Below are 15,015 nucleotides of genomic sequence, written 5' to 3' on the forward strand. Positions count from 1 at the left end.
ATGTGTTCTTACACATTGATTTCTTCGCATTTTCTTGGATAAATTTTGCAAAAAAATACTTTCTGGCACAAGACACATTACTATCTTATACAACAGTAAACTAATTAAATAACACGCAGCCTCACAAACTTTATTTGGAAACAAGTATAACCTAGAGTAACAATAAGACGGACGTGACGTCATGCTCCGGTTGTCTATCCTGTATCCCATATAATTGATAAATAAAAAATCACGGGGGGGACGGTATGTATAAGCGAGAATTTTTTCTATGGCGTAAAGAACTATGAAAAACCTTACTTTCAATGTGAAACTATGGAAATCGACTGAAATAAGGCTTGTCCACATGATTCTCCATATAGAATGCAATTTAAATTAGAAAATAGTCATTTTTCATAGAGTAGCAATTTGAAGTTGCTCTTTTTTACTTTACGTCAAATGACGTCACGATTTCGAAACCTATTTACACGAGGCTTTTCGAAGCAAGTTGTTGCCTCTATGTCTGGTTTTTCTGTGTATGTACCTCGAAATGCTCACAAAACATTTTCAAATGGTACAAAGATAGCCACTTGTTCTGCTGATTATAATTAATACTGTAGGGTATGTCAGTGTTATGATTTGAATGCTCGAAATTTACATCGGATCCCGTTCACTATAGTTCGGAAGCTGATCGAAGTGATCAGGTCATAGATTATTTTTAATTCTTCTTAAGAGCAGCTAATTGACGCTTTCCAAAAATTTGTTGTAAAATGATTTATCGGAAGCTATAATTCGGGATGAGGTAGATTACCTAACAGGTGATCGCAGATTCTAAATCCAGAACAAAATTTTTATCAGAGATTGTGGAGGTCTCATGTCGGTTTTGATGGAAATTTAACCTACAAAACCTTTCCATTTTCATTACTTTTGTGCAGGGTCTTGCGTATGCTTTATGACTTTATAGTTTTTTGTGTTTATAGATTTAGTTCTGTGATAAATTACTTCCGGAACATTCAGATCATGATCGAGTGAACCCGATCATATTGTTCCGAAAATCTTTAAATGTCATGTTCCATATTGTCAAATTATTTGTTAACGTGAAGGAACTTTTAATTTGTAGTTTTCGTATGAATCAAACTTAATTTTATATTATAGATAAACAACGTACACTACATAATAATTCAATAATGGCGTAAGTAAATTATTGGTAAATTATGTATACAAGTAGAAGTACACATTCATAATTTTAACACAATATGTTAACTTTCAGATCCAAAGTAACATTTAAAATAACACTTACATCAGATCCTAAATTACCGTTTAAAATGTGAGTATTTATTTTTCATTTTATATACTTCTCTTGGTAGTTACTGTCAATATGGACATGCTAACAATTACATTTTTCTTTTAACAGATAATCTGGAAGCCATCGATCATTTGACAGAAACTATCAAGAGAAAAATGACTGAAAACGCATCAGCAAATATAACGCAAATTTTAACATCATTTGATACATTTGTAAAAATCCTGGAAGACCCCGAATGGATTGTAACAGCAAATACAGAAGATATAAAAACAACTTTCAAATTGGGCACTTTCATTGAAAAAACTGTAGAACATTTTAAATCCATAAAAACTTTTGATAGTTTTTTATCTGTCTTGACTCAGTGGTGGCTAACTAAACAGAAAACCAAACAATATAGTGAACAATTTTATAGTGCTGCTTGTGATGAACTGTTATGCACATTTTTCAGATTCCCTGATATTAATCAAAATACTTTAGAAATAGCTGTTAGAATATACACCAGTTTGTTTCCTAAAAAACGGTTTGAACTGGTTTTGACAAAGTTGTTTTCAGATGCAGGGAATATAGAAGCAATAATGGATTATTTAAAAACTGTTGATACAAAACATTTTGAATATTATTTAAAATTACAGTTGTGGGATAATCTATTACAAGTTGGAGAGGAAAACCTGATAATAGATGAAATTAAAGATATACTTGCTCCTTACAATGTGGATCAGTATTTATATATTTTAATAGGGATTTTAACACTTATTGATATATCTGATAGTGAGAAACTTATCCAGGATATTATTCTACAGCATTTACTAAAAAAGATGTCGGAAAGAAGCATTTTAACTAAACAATTATGGTTCTGTTTGATTAAGAAAATCAACAAAGCTGATATACATTTAGTTTGTCTCAATTCTAACGAATTTTTTAAATCTTATTTGAATTTTATCGTTTATATTGGTGGTATGATGATAAAAGTTGGAAATAGATGGAAAAGTGATCCAGATATTAGTTTTTACCCTGATATAACGTATGATAATATATTTTGTAATTTGCATAATTTGATTAAATCAGATAAATTGAAGAGTGTGGTAGTTGATAGATTATTAGAAGCAAAAGATAACACCACGAACATCTGGAATCAGGTCCTTTTTGAATTGAGTGATACTTGAATATGTCTTTTTTCATATTAAAAAAAATTTCATTAAAAAATATGTAGTATAAATTATAATCATGTCTCCTTTTCTTACCACACCATTAATTTCCATCTTGTAAAATTTTAACAAATATGAAATTCAACAAATCAATTATAATCCATTAATTGTAATGTTCTTATTTATTTAAACAGTTTTTATTCAGAAAACGGTAGGGTGAATTAACACACATGGTGTAACTTACATAATTATACCTAACACTTACACTAAACTATCCACTAACACTAATTTATTTTTTTAATATCCTGATGTGTTCACTATGACATCAAATTATTTACTGTCTCTCTCCGACTGTTAGAGACTCATTTTACAAGATATCTCATTTTCCAGAATATTCGATTTCCTGGAAATCTTTAATTTGCTGTAAACAAAGAGGTTTTCTTAGAAATGTTTCTATAAAAACAGTCACAACAAGTAACTGTGGAAGCTACAAAAAATATAATATAAACATGCGCATTCACCAAAATTTAGGGTCTGTATTCAGTGGATGACTTATCAGTATTTCCAAGTTGTTTTGTTAAAAAAATTGAAATTAAATATTTTTATTACATAATTCTCATTATTTTTGGATTATCCCTCGTATGTTCGCCAAACATTTTTTTTTTCATTCGATAATCGAGTAGCAAATTTTAATCGAATTATTTGGCAATGAATTTCAGTTTAAGTGTACCTGAAGCGACACCATTTACGGCTGTTTTAAAATTTGCCGCTGAAGAATTTCAAGTACCTCCAGCAACATCAGCGATAATTACTGACGATGGTATCGGTATTAATCCTCAACAAACGGCTGGTAAGTACTGTCTGTCTCTCACCTTCTTAAATACTTTACTCTACAATAATTTATATTATTCAGTTAACTCGTTTGATTAAATTATTTAAATTCTTCGATTACCTTTTATTTCTGTCTGTTCACTACGACTATTTATTATAAACTAACTAATTAACTTTCGCTTCATAAAGTATTTATATATCCAAAAAGAAAATATAAAATAAAGAAACAAAACAAATAAATATACCTTCATAGGAATTATTCAAAAGAAACAATGTAAATAAACCACCTGCAGTAATAAAAAAGTTACATAAAAACAAACGTCCGCAGAATTTTAGAATTCCAGTAAATCCAAACAGGGACGGCTCCAGGGCTCGTATACCTTACATTCGTTAATGACATGCTTCATGAGTTTGATTCGTTCTAAAACCGTTTGTTTTCGATATACGAGGGTTGTCAGAAAAGTTACCGATTAAACAAAGAAAGTGTGAAGTGTAGTGGTATGAGTATCATCAACGGTTCAAGGAATTTCAATTGATTTGAGAAGCTTTGTTATAATATTTGCTTATTTGTTTCAGGTAATGTTTTTCTAAAGCATGGGTCGGAATTAAGGCTCATTCCAAGGGATAGAGTAGGTTGTTGTAATTAATTTAAGTAAAATTATATTCTTTTTTATATACATTTAAAATATACACATAAAATTGTTGAAGATTTTCGTAACCATGTCCCATTAGGAATAAATCGAAGCACAAGCTGCGAAATTTATTTTGTGTTTGGTAGCATTGACGTTTTGAATTTAGGAAAAACATAAGAAAAAAAAACTGAATTTCTTGTGCCCAATCATTGCCATTGTGAGGAATCATAATCAAGGCAATTCAAGAGTTTCGGTAACTAATAAGTTTTTTTTTGGATGAAGCCCACTTTCAACTCAATGGACCTGTTAACAAACTGCAGAGTTTTCTCAAAATGTTTTTTCTTCAGAATATGTTAAAATGATGCGAAATTTGTTTCAACCACTTTAAGAATTACAACAATACAAAATGGATACAGTAAGATGACACATATCATACATTCGACGAAAGTTTACGCATATAGGACCAAACCAAAAATTTCTACCCCAGTATATTTTTTGGTGAGTGTTAGATTTAAAAAAATGAAAGACAAAAATTTATAGATAAAATATTTATTTAAAAACTAAGGTAAATATTTAGAAGTGGGGTTCCACCCGAAACGTACTACAAAAATTTTTTGCTGTACTTCAGATCCTTTTAGGGGTAAAATCAGTTATGTTAAGGTGGAAAAAACATTTTCTTTAAGGGTTAATCGTAACAAAAAATTTCTATTTTTAACATAATTTGTAACATGCCCTTCGGCTTTTTACGTTTTTCTTCAAACATTTTGAATATTTCTTTGTTCATGTATTGTGGCACTGTAGTCATTTCGGATTTATTTATTCTAACAATCGAGTTTTTGAAGAAATTAATTCGTTATCCACCTCTCACTCCTTTCTAAAAATTCAATAAAACCTCGGAATGAATGCTAAATCGTCCTCTATCTACCTTCACTTTAAATCAAAGTAAATTGACGGATAAATAAATGACGGATAATATGCGTCTCCACCACCTTTAAAGTACTTTCGGAGCACTAAAAAACAATCCTATATACGCGAAAAATTTTTAGAGTAAGTTTGGGGTGGAGCCCCACTTCTAAATATTTACCAAAACTAAAATTAAGTACAATACTTGATAGGGATAAATGTTAGTATAAACTTGAAGCATTCGAATATTAACATTACAGAAATTATCACAGTACTTTTAACTATATTAAAAACGTAATATATGTTGCATGGTCCGCAAAATTTGTAAATTTGTATCCATAACAGAAGGATGCTTATGATCAAAAACCAGTGAAAAGTGAACAACAAATATTTGCAACAATAACCAAAAAACCAGTTTAATAAGATATAAAATCGTGACATACCCTAAGACATCTAAACATCTCTCTCTCTCTCTCTCTCTCTCTAACACACCATGGAACGCAAATATTCTTCTTAAATAGGAAGTGACATGAGGTAATGAATGTTGTGTTCTATGTAAGACAGAATCATGAAAATTTTATTATGTCAAGTAGATACAATTATGTTGACCACAAGCTTCTCCTCTTTCAATCAAATAACATATGCTATTTACCATCAATTAACAAAAAAAAACAGTTTAGTGATAAAAACATAAACATCAAAGAACATTATCTTGTTAAAAAAGGTTTGGTGACTAATTTAGTATCATAAACTGTTAAAGACAAAAATATTGAGATCAACATCAATAGTAAAGTACCTTTGATCAATCAGAAACTGTTAACAACAATGTGTTGAAAAGTGACAAATGACAATCATTATTTTTGATTAAGAAATGAAGAGAAGGAAAATAAATGACAATTTATTTTCTTTATAATTTTTGTTTTGCTACCTTAAGACATCTGAATATCTCTCTCTAACACACCATGGGACTCGAACATTCTTCTTAAATAGGAAATGACGTGAGGTAATAAATATTATGTTCTATGTAAGACAAAATCATGGAAATTTTATTACGTCAAGTAGATACATTTATGTTGACCACAAGCTTCTCCTCTTTCGTTCAAATAACACATGCTATTTACCATCAATTACCAAAAAAAAAACAGTTTAGTGATAAAAACATAAACATTAAAGAACATTATAGCGTTGAAAAGGTTTGGTGACTAATTAGTATCATAAAAGGTTAAAGACAAAAAAATTAAGATCAACATCAATAGCAAAGTAAAGTACCTTTGATCAATCAAAAGTTGTTAACAACAATGTTTTAAAAAGTGACCAAATGACAAACATTCTTTTTGATTAAGAAAGGAGAGGGAAAATAAATGATAATTTTTATTTTTCTACCCTAAGACACCTGAATATCTCTCTCTAACACACCATGGGACTCAAACATTCTTCTTAAATAGGAAGTGACGTGAGGTAATACATGTTGTGTTCTATGTAAGACAGAATCATGGAAATTTTATTATATCAAATAAATAAATTTATGTTGACCATAAGCTTCTCCTCTTTCATTCAAATGTCATAAACAACGTTTAACAACAATAAAAATAAATTTAATCAATTATAAGTAAAATGTAACTTTGTTCAATATAATTATATGTGTATACGTAATTGGTAATTATCTCAATAGAGAAGAACATTAAAAAAAAAGATGAATAAAAATTACTTCATATAAAAATATTCAAGATCTAATGTTTTTAGATTGAATTTGAAATAAAAAATACTTGTAATACCTGCATACAAAATATATATATATATATATATATATACATATTTTTTCCGTTAAAATTCAAACCAGATTTCTGATTTCCTTACATTCCAGATTCAGCTATTCCTTCGTCATCTAAAGACAAAAAAATTTTTAATGATTTCATCGAGAAAAAATTTAAAAAAATATGCGATTTACAGATTTCAATCTGCTTCTGTCATACCGAGATTTAATTTATACAGTTTTTGGTTTTTATTTCAAAGAAATACAATCAAAATTTCAATTTGCGATTCATGCTTCTCTTTACAACTAAGCTGTATACATTTAAGCTCATCGAAACACATTCAAATAACGTGCGAAACGTCCGAATCAGTCAGGGATTATGTTTGTTCCAACAGAATGTCTGTTACTTACGACATTATTCATTTTCTCTCTCGTTCGAGACACTTTATTTATACTGCGCATGCTTGAGAATGCGTAGAACTGAGCTGGAACCTCGGAGGATAGAGAAATCGTTGCAATTTTGTCTTCCTTAGTCGGAACAGCCTCCACTTATAGAAACTGTCCAAGATTGAGATAGAGTATTTATTCGGTAGTGGACATGAAAGTAAACGGTCCAATGAAACTATACAAAAACAAAAATGATTTTTTTTTCTCAACCTTTGTTAAAGGGGGTATACCAGCAGCAATTGTTGGATACGTGTTCATAGTAAATTATAGTCGAGGGCTATTCCATAAAGCTTCCGTTTTTGAGATGACGTCCCGATCCGTCCGCCATTTTCCGCGTGGGGCAAACACATATTAACCACATTGTAAACAACCTGGTAATATCCAAAACGCACTCAACTCTATATATCAGGCTTAAAGATTAATTTTACTCCAACAATGTAAAACTTATGGTAAAATGATATTTATTTGCACCACACACAAAATGGCCGAGACATCAAAATAACGTGACTTCAATAACCTATAGGATGGTCTACTTAACCAAATCTTTCAGACCATCGTCTGATGTCACATAACCTCATTTTATAGTAAACACAATTTGAGAAACGGACCCTAAAAATTGGAGAGAAGCAATAAATCAACTCAATAAATTGAAGAACTATTAACTAGACAACATGACCATGGTTGTTGTTGATAAAAGTTTTCTTGGGATGACGATATGCTTAATACTGTAATTTGTGAAGTCACATAATTGGAATGTGAAATTAATGAAAGTCGACCTTGTGAGAAAGTCCTTGGATTATAGTCAAGTCATGCGTAGTGCACGAAAGTTCGAAATATGATCAGAGCATACTGCTGGAACAAACCTATTGTCGTTTGTTTATATTAACAAGCACAAAGTGAGTTACAAACTTGTAACGAATTACAGGTTACTCGGTAATGTAAACAGAGACGTTTCGTTAAGTGTATAACAAACAAGAATTTTTGTGAAAAATTTTAGTTACAAACTTTTTACAAAAATCGGTAATGATTTAAAAAATCCATATACGCATGCAATTTGAAATACACATGCAAATTATAAGCGATTTTTCTAGTTACATCTAAATTTATCATGAAGGTCATCAATATTTAAGATATTGTAACAATCTCGTCCACGACAAGGACCGTGAGGCCGGATATTCAATAGTGGTATTAATAGCAAACTACTAATTGAGTATGCTTTTCATAAAGACTTTCAGAATCATTGACATCGACGATAACAATTTTCAGCATTAAAAAAATATAAAAAATAATTGCGATGGTTTTGGAAGCTGGGACTTTTTGATTAGAAATTTCTTCTTCTTTGAGAATCATCTTTTTAAATTTACAATTCGTGATGTAGTATTTGTATATAAATATTAAATTTCAAATTGTTGTAAATTATTCAAAATTGAAATATGTAACCAAAAAAATCAAATTGGTTATATTTTTACTTAACGGATAAATTCATCATGCCAAATATGAAATAACTGTTACCAAGAAAAAGGAATAGAATATATGCATATTAAGCGTTACAGCCGTTTCCGCCCCATAAAATGTTTCTACCTCAACTTTTCTTCCGGTGCATAAGTAGATTCGACCGTAGTACCGACACCTTTGCCTGAACCACAGAATAGCAGCTTTTTACAACGTCTTATAAACACACAAACCATTTCTGCTAGCACAAAAATGGAAAATAACATATTCAACGATAATACTGAATTGAGAGTAAAACTGTTTGAGTTTGGTCTGCCATAGTTTTGTTTAGTTGTCGGTCAAGGTCAGTAATAACTTCGATTTATCAATTTATGTCAAATTTTGCTCAGTACTAGCATCGATAGGTCAGTCCAAGTAATTTTTTGTCGACATATTGATCATAGTCATAGCAACGATTGATTAACCAGAACAACCACTGATCAATCATAGCCACATTTTGGTCAGTTTAGCCATGGTAAGTCAGTTAGAGTTAACAATTAATCGATCTGAGTCACAATTTACTCGGGCATAGCAATCATTGATTAGTTGAAGCGATGACTGATCGATCAGTGATACATTTTGTTCAGAATAACATTTCAGGTGAATAAGAGCCACATTTTCGTCATTCCTAGCAACCATAGGTTAATAACAGTTACGTTTAGTCGATCTAAGTCACAATTTTCGCGGTCATAGCAATGATTGATTACTCAGAGCAATAACTGATCGATCAGAACTGCATTTTTTTACGTCAGAACCACATTTAGGTCAGTAAGAGCTGAGATTTCTCAATCAGAGCCACATTTTGGTCAGTTCTAGCAACTATAGGTCAGTCATAGTTACGTTTAGTTGACCTGAGTCAGAATTTGCTCGGTCATAGCAATGATTTATTACTCAGAGCAATAACTGATCGATCAGAACTGCATTTTGTTAGGTCAGAACCACATTTAGGTCAGTAAGAACTACGATTTCCCAAAGCAGAGCCACATTTTTGTCAGTTCTAGCAACTATAGGTCGGTCAAAATTACGTTAGTCGATCTGAGATAGAATTTGATCGGTCATAGCAACGTTTGGTTGGTCAGAGCGACGACTTAACAATCCGAACTACATTTCAGTCAGTAAGAGCTATGATTAATCAATTAGAACCACATTTTGGTCAGTCATGGTGACGATAAGGTCACTAAGAGCTACATTTTATTGTAAAATAAAAGATTGTATATATTAAGACAGAAAATACAAGGTGCAATAACACTCACCTTCAAATCCTTGATTCTCATGTATCTCTCTGGGTGAAGAAGATAAATCTATACCTTCTAATACGGCCAAAAGGCACTGATGTATGCAGATATATTGTTGTTCAGTTTGAACCATCCATACTCTTTCTTTTCTCATGGCGTAAACTATACCGAATATATCGACGTAGTCGCTCTTTAAAATTTGTTGGAGTATACGATCTAAACATATAAAAGTTCCCGATCGACCAACGCCAGCACTAAAAAATGAAAAAAATGAAACTGCCACGTTTCGTATCCGAATCCAGATTCTATATGTCATAGTATAAGTTGTACTTTCATAAAATATACCTGCAGTGAACAACAATTGGTCTCTGATCCGGCGGTACCTTCTCTCTAAACGCTCTAACGAACCTAACTAACGTATGAGGCGGATTAGGTACTCCAAAGTCCGGCCAAGTGGTGAAGTGAAAATGTCGTACAATCCTTTGCGTCTCGCCCTAGAAATATACCAACAGAAATTATAATAAAACAACTAACTATCGATTTTATATGATTTAAAAAAATATATTTTTACCAAATAAACGCTTCCGACACCTCCGCTAAAAGTATGTCGGAATTTCTAACAAATGTAAAGCAATGTAGATCAACCAGCCCGGTACTGCTCTTTGTCCACAAGTAAAGTAGACAAACCAGCCCGGTACCGCTCTTTGTCTACAAGCAAAGTAGACAAACCAGTCCGGTACTTCTTCTATGTCTACATTGCCACATTTTATATTCGCTATTGAGTTTGATATGCATAATGGTACTTACTCGGCACACCATGAATTCTGACACATTCCAATCAGGATACCGTGATTCGTTTAATATTTGTACGGATATATCGCCATAATATACTGGCATGGTGTCATAAGGCCAATAATGGTCGCATTTTTCTCTGCCCTTTTCCACGCATCGAGTTAACATGATAATCGATCTAGAATTCGATTCCCACACCATACGCCAAAAATCGTCCCTTGTAGAATGTAAAGGACCTTGAGTAACAACAAATTCTCTCGGAGAATTGTAACCCTAAAAAAAAATTATTAACGATTATATACATAAATTAATATCGAAACAATCAAAGGAATGTTTCCACAGATGAAAGAAAGTCTCAGGAAAAATAATGGCCGAAAATAAAAATAAATAAAGATATAAAAACAGAATAAATAGAAACGAATCTGCTATTTAGCCCAGAGATTCAACATGTATATTAGCAACGCTAGTTTTAAGCATAAAAAAGAGGATTATACCAGAAAGTACCACTGGAAACCAAATAGGTCATGTCTCAATAATAAAATAAAGGTCAAGGATTGTACAAGATGTAAGATAACGCAAAGAAACAGGTGTTGAGACTGATCATCACTAAGTATCAATCAAAACGAAATTAAGAACGGTGAGAGGCGAATAAAATGGAAGAAGAAATGAAATGTATAGACACTGAAAGGGATTAAGAAAGTATATATAGAAGAAATAGAAAAGCAAAGGAAAATATTGATAAGCAATAGAAAGAAATTAACAAGAAAATAATCTGTAGCAGATGATATTATTGGTACAAAAGATACAAGAAAAAAATTGTTTGATCGTGAATTTACAATAAAAATTGAAAAGAAAAAAGTGAGGTTAAACACAAAACTAATAGAAGCAAAGAAAATAAAATGGCTGAATGAAAGTATGGATAGCTTATTGTCTTCAGAGACTGTCGGTAAACTGTTATATCTAGTCTCTGAAGATGATAACTTGGTTATCGAAATGCGCGTCAATCAGTATAATCGTGAGTATTGGTATAAACAGTGTATTCATGTCACCAACAGTTCCGGAAATTCCAACGATCGACTTACTGGCACGTAATTTGCGTTAACATAATCAGATCCTTCTTCATCATCTACAGGTTGAAGTTTAAATCTGGAATGATCGTATGGTAAAATATTTGTGAATCTATTTTTCGGTCGGTTGCAAGGTAAATCGGCAAAAGTGCAAGGTTGGTCTCGTCCTACGTGTTTGAGTTCTTCAAATTCTTCACTGAATCTGTCAAAAAATAAAAATTATAAATCGAAAAAGACGCAATCCATTTTAATAACGTTCGAAATCGATTTTAATAACGTTCAAAATCGATTTTAATAACGTTCGAAATCGATTCTAATAACGTTCGAAATCGTTTTAATAACGTTCGAAATCGATTTTAATAACGTTCAAAATTTTTGTTGTAGGAACTATCGTTTCAAAAACTATGTGCAGGAATGATTTAGTGTCGAAAGCTATGATTAGATGTATAATTTGATGAATTATATGACGTTTACCGGAAGTCCGAATCTGCGGACATGATCCTATAATGATTCGCGAAATTTTCAATCCTAACAGGTCTACTTGTCTCGATAACCGAATCTGGTAACGACATACTGTCATTCGTGCGAGCCTCTGTCGCTTTTCTTTTCCCGGCCGCCCTTTTCCTCCTAATAACGATAACAGTTATGAATAGTAAAGTGATGAGAACAACAGGAATAATAACGCCAAGGACGATCGGCGTATTATCTTGATCTGAAATAATAAAAATTAATTATAATTAAAAAAGAGAAATATATGAACTCACCTGTTTGAATCGGAAAACTGTAACTGGTATCGGTGAATTTATCTGTTGCCGTAAACGCCCTTATCTTAACTTTATACGTAGCTCCCGATTTCAAAGGGCCATTACAATAACCTACTTGTCTTATATCACACGATTGTCCGCCGATTGTAAAATCTTCAACCAAAAGAGAACTATTCACGAACGGGTAATAAGGTTCGTTAACCTGATAAGGGGGCCAAACTGAATAAGCTTGGACGTCTCTCCAACTAGGCATTTCTAAACCGGAAGCATTTTTGGAATCATCTTCTGCTACGATGATGGCATACGAGATAACCTAAAAATTGAATATTTGATTTTATATGACATTGAAAGACAATTATATAGCCACTACTAAATCTAATTACTCATCGTTTACTGATTACTTATTTATATTGCTAACACCAATTCAGTACTATCCGAAGATTCATCATCAATGGAAAATAAAGACCAAAGTTATTGACAGAAAAATTGATTGCAAAGAAGACGAATAAAAAAATGAAGAAGAATGTAATCTGACAATTTGGCAGTAATATTACAATTAAGAGATAGTGATATTGGAATTATTTGGATATAATTGTTTCTGAATTAAAAAAAACTTATTTTAACATTTTTCAGAATTTGTTTTGGGGTTAAAGCCGATCAATTTTCGAAAGGTCATCTAAATAATGTAAAGGTTATTCAAAATGACATTGACAGGTCATTGTTGGTAGATGAGTTAATAGATATTTGTATGCCAAGAACTGAAAATGCTACTTTGAAAATTGAAAATTTAAGGTTATGCAGAATCACCGAAGTGAAACTGTCAACATTGAAGTTGTCTACTCCAGAGCGCCCCGAAAGTGTTTTGCAGTACGAAACTGTCACTTTGACTACATGGAACACTCAAAACGCAACTTTAGTGCTTTAAAGATGATAAAAAAAATTATCATGAAAGAATCTCTTCAAGAAGATCAACTGAACGACATGGCAATTCTTTATATAGAAAGTGACTCTTTGAAAAGTATGAGCTACGACAAACTGATAGACACTTGCTGCTCAAAAAGGCAGAAAAAATAATATGCGGCCTTTGCCGAACAAGCTACATCCTATTATTATCGAATGATCTTTAAAAACATTTTATAGTAGCCTCTAAAAGTCAAGGTGCGACTGCCCTTTTCGACGGTTGTCACTGACCAAACCGGCAGTTTCATCGAATATCGTCGTCCGGAAACTTTGCCGACAACTATTATAGTTTTTTAAATCTTCCTCTTCTCTTTTGAATAGTTGGGTCGTAGGATTTAGCATATTCTTCCTCGATTTCCAGTTTAGTTAGAACCACGTGTGACTTTTCTTTTTTTTTTCGAACAAGTTGTTTTTGATCGAAACGCGCGCTAGACTGTATAATTGTAAATTTTGGTGTATTGGCGGCATTGAATAGTGTGTTCAGAGTAATGGTTAGTAAGAATACTATAGTTGGATACCAAATTCTATTGACTATAGTATGTTTATAGATTTGAGGTTATGTTTACGTTATAAATTTGTTTATATTCTACATTCTAGAAAAAAAGCTTACCGGTCCGTTGACGTCACTAAAATAGTTCTTTCTGAATCGTATCTGAATCGATGTCGGACTTTTACACACTTCAGTTGGCACGACTTGTGGAGGTGGTTCGGGAGGTGCGGTTATAGGCATTTTTTGTTTCCACGAATTTTCCGGACCGAAACCAACTTTCGTTTGCGCTTGTATGTAAAAAACGTAAGTTTTTCCCGGTTCTAACTGTTTTATCGTTCCTCTAAATTGATTGGGAGAAAAATCTTGGGAAAGTTTGTGAGAAGATCCCTCTAGGCCATACGTTATCGTGAATTTTCTTATAACGCCGTTTTGTTCGGTCATTGGTAGGGCCCATTCAAAATGTATTTCTCCTGGTTGAATATCGACGGGTTCGAATTTTTCCACTTTTCCCGGTACCGATTCTTTAGTGGTAAAAATAGCTGAAACCGGCAAAGATCTTCTTAATATACTAGATTCTGTACCACTTCTTACAATAACGGTAAATGTATAATTCCTATGGGGTTTTAAATCGTTTATTGTTATAGAATTGTGCGTCGTCAGATTTTGAATGAAAATATTTTCCGTAGTTAAATATTGTACTTCGAAAGCGTTAAATTCTCCGTGAGGTAAAGACCAAGTTAAAGTTACTTCAGTATTGGAGATATACGTCGAGTTAATGCCAGTTATCGGTTCAGGATCTGCAAAATTATCAAGTATAAAAAATTATACTTAATTTTGTATAAAGGTAAATGGTTTTTCTCTTTACCAGTACTTACTTACTTTCAAATAGTACTTACACAATCTATCCTGTCTTTGCAATGGTTGACTCGGTACATCCTTTGAAAGAGTCCACACTGTGATGTTATATAATCTACCAGGAACCAGTCCGGTGAAAGTAACGAATCTATCCGAATCGTTGGCGGATTTTTCTTTATCCGGAATAGTCGGATCAGACAATGAAAATTTATAAGTATCGAATCTAGAAATACTAATAGGCGTCGGCGTATATCTGAGACTGATCGTATCAGTTGATTGTTGATTATTTACAACTACTACTTCCGATTGGATCAATGGCACTAAAACAATCACAAAAAAGGTTGTCATTCCACACAATGTTTAGGTAC

At 32.2% G+C, this 15,015-nt stretch overlaps 2 protein-coding genes across 5 annotated transcripts in view; one reads left to right on the top strand and one right to left on the bottom strand.

Annotated features, from left to right (window-relative positions):
• The first annotated feature begins 1,015 nt into the window (after positions 1-1,015).
• On the top strand, positions 1,016-3,961 carry LOC130900626 (ubiquitin-fold modifier 1). 3 transcript variants are annotated; one of them, XM_057811353.1, is made up of 4 exons: positions 1,016-1,168; positions 1,247-1,303; positions 3,147-3,277; positions 3,835-3,961. In XM_057811353.1, the coding sequence occupies exons 1-4, from the start codon at positions 1,164-1,166 to the stop codon at positions 3,903-3,905; spliced, it is 264 nt and encodes an 87-aa protein (XP_057667336.1). In that variant the 5' UTR covers positions 1,016-1,163; the 3' UTR covers positions 3,906-3,961. The 3 variants fall into 3 exon arrangements, with proteins under 3 accessions (XP_057667336.1, XP_057667334.1, XP_057667335.1); XM_057811351.1 differs by lacking the exons at positions 3,147-3,277; positions 3,835-3,961 and adding an exon at positions 1,391-3,040; XM_057811352.1 differs by lacking the exon at positions 1,016-1,168 and having other exon boundaries at positions 1,233-1,303.
• A 462-nt stretch (positions 3,962-4,423) lies between these two features.
• LOC130900625 (tyrosine-protein phosphatase 10D) overlaps positions 4,424-15,015 on the bottom strand; it is a 28,879-nt gene continuing 18,287 nt past the window's right edge. Inside the window, exons 10-19 of one of the 2 annotated variants that reach the window (XM_057811348.1) lie at positions 14,689-14,967; positions 13,913-14,589; positions 12,343-12,655; positions 12,053-12,290; positions 11,594-11,780; positions 10,527-10,784; positions 10,065-10,213; positions 9,738-9,973; positions 8,575-8,683; positions 4,424-6,678 (exon numbers count right to left, since the gene is read on the bottom strand). In XM_057811348.1, the coding sequence (XP_057667331.1) occupies positions 6,675-6,678; positions 8,575-8,683; positions 9,738-9,973; positions 10,065-10,213; positions 10,527-10,784; positions 11,594-11,780; positions 12,053-12,290; positions 12,343-12,655; positions 13,913-14,589; positions 14,689-14,967 (2,450 nt within the window). In that variant the 3' untranslated portion in view covers positions 4,424-6,674. The remainder of the gene's footprint in view (positions 6,679-8,574; positions 8,684-9,737; positions 9,974-10,064; positions 10,214-10,526; positions 10,785-11,593; positions 11,781-12,052; positions 12,291-12,342; positions 12,656-13,912; positions 14,590-14,688; positions 14,968-15,015) is intronic. The other variant, XM_057811349.1, reaches the window with a different exon arrangement.

The sequence above is a fragment of the Diorhabda carinulata genome, chromosome X (assembly GCF_026250575.1).
Source record: "Diorhabda carinulata isolate Delta chromosome X, icDioCari1.1, whole genome shotgun sequence".
NCBI classification, from domain to species: Eukaryota; Metazoa; Arthropoda; class Insecta; order Coleoptera; family Chrysomelidae; genus Diorhabda; species Diorhabda carinulata.

What these genes read in the sequence shown, in the direction of transcription:
- LOC130900626 (XM_057811351.1), top strand. Translation starts at nt 1,438, where the DNA reads ATGACTGAAAACGCATCAGCAAATATAACGCAAATTTTAACATCATTT.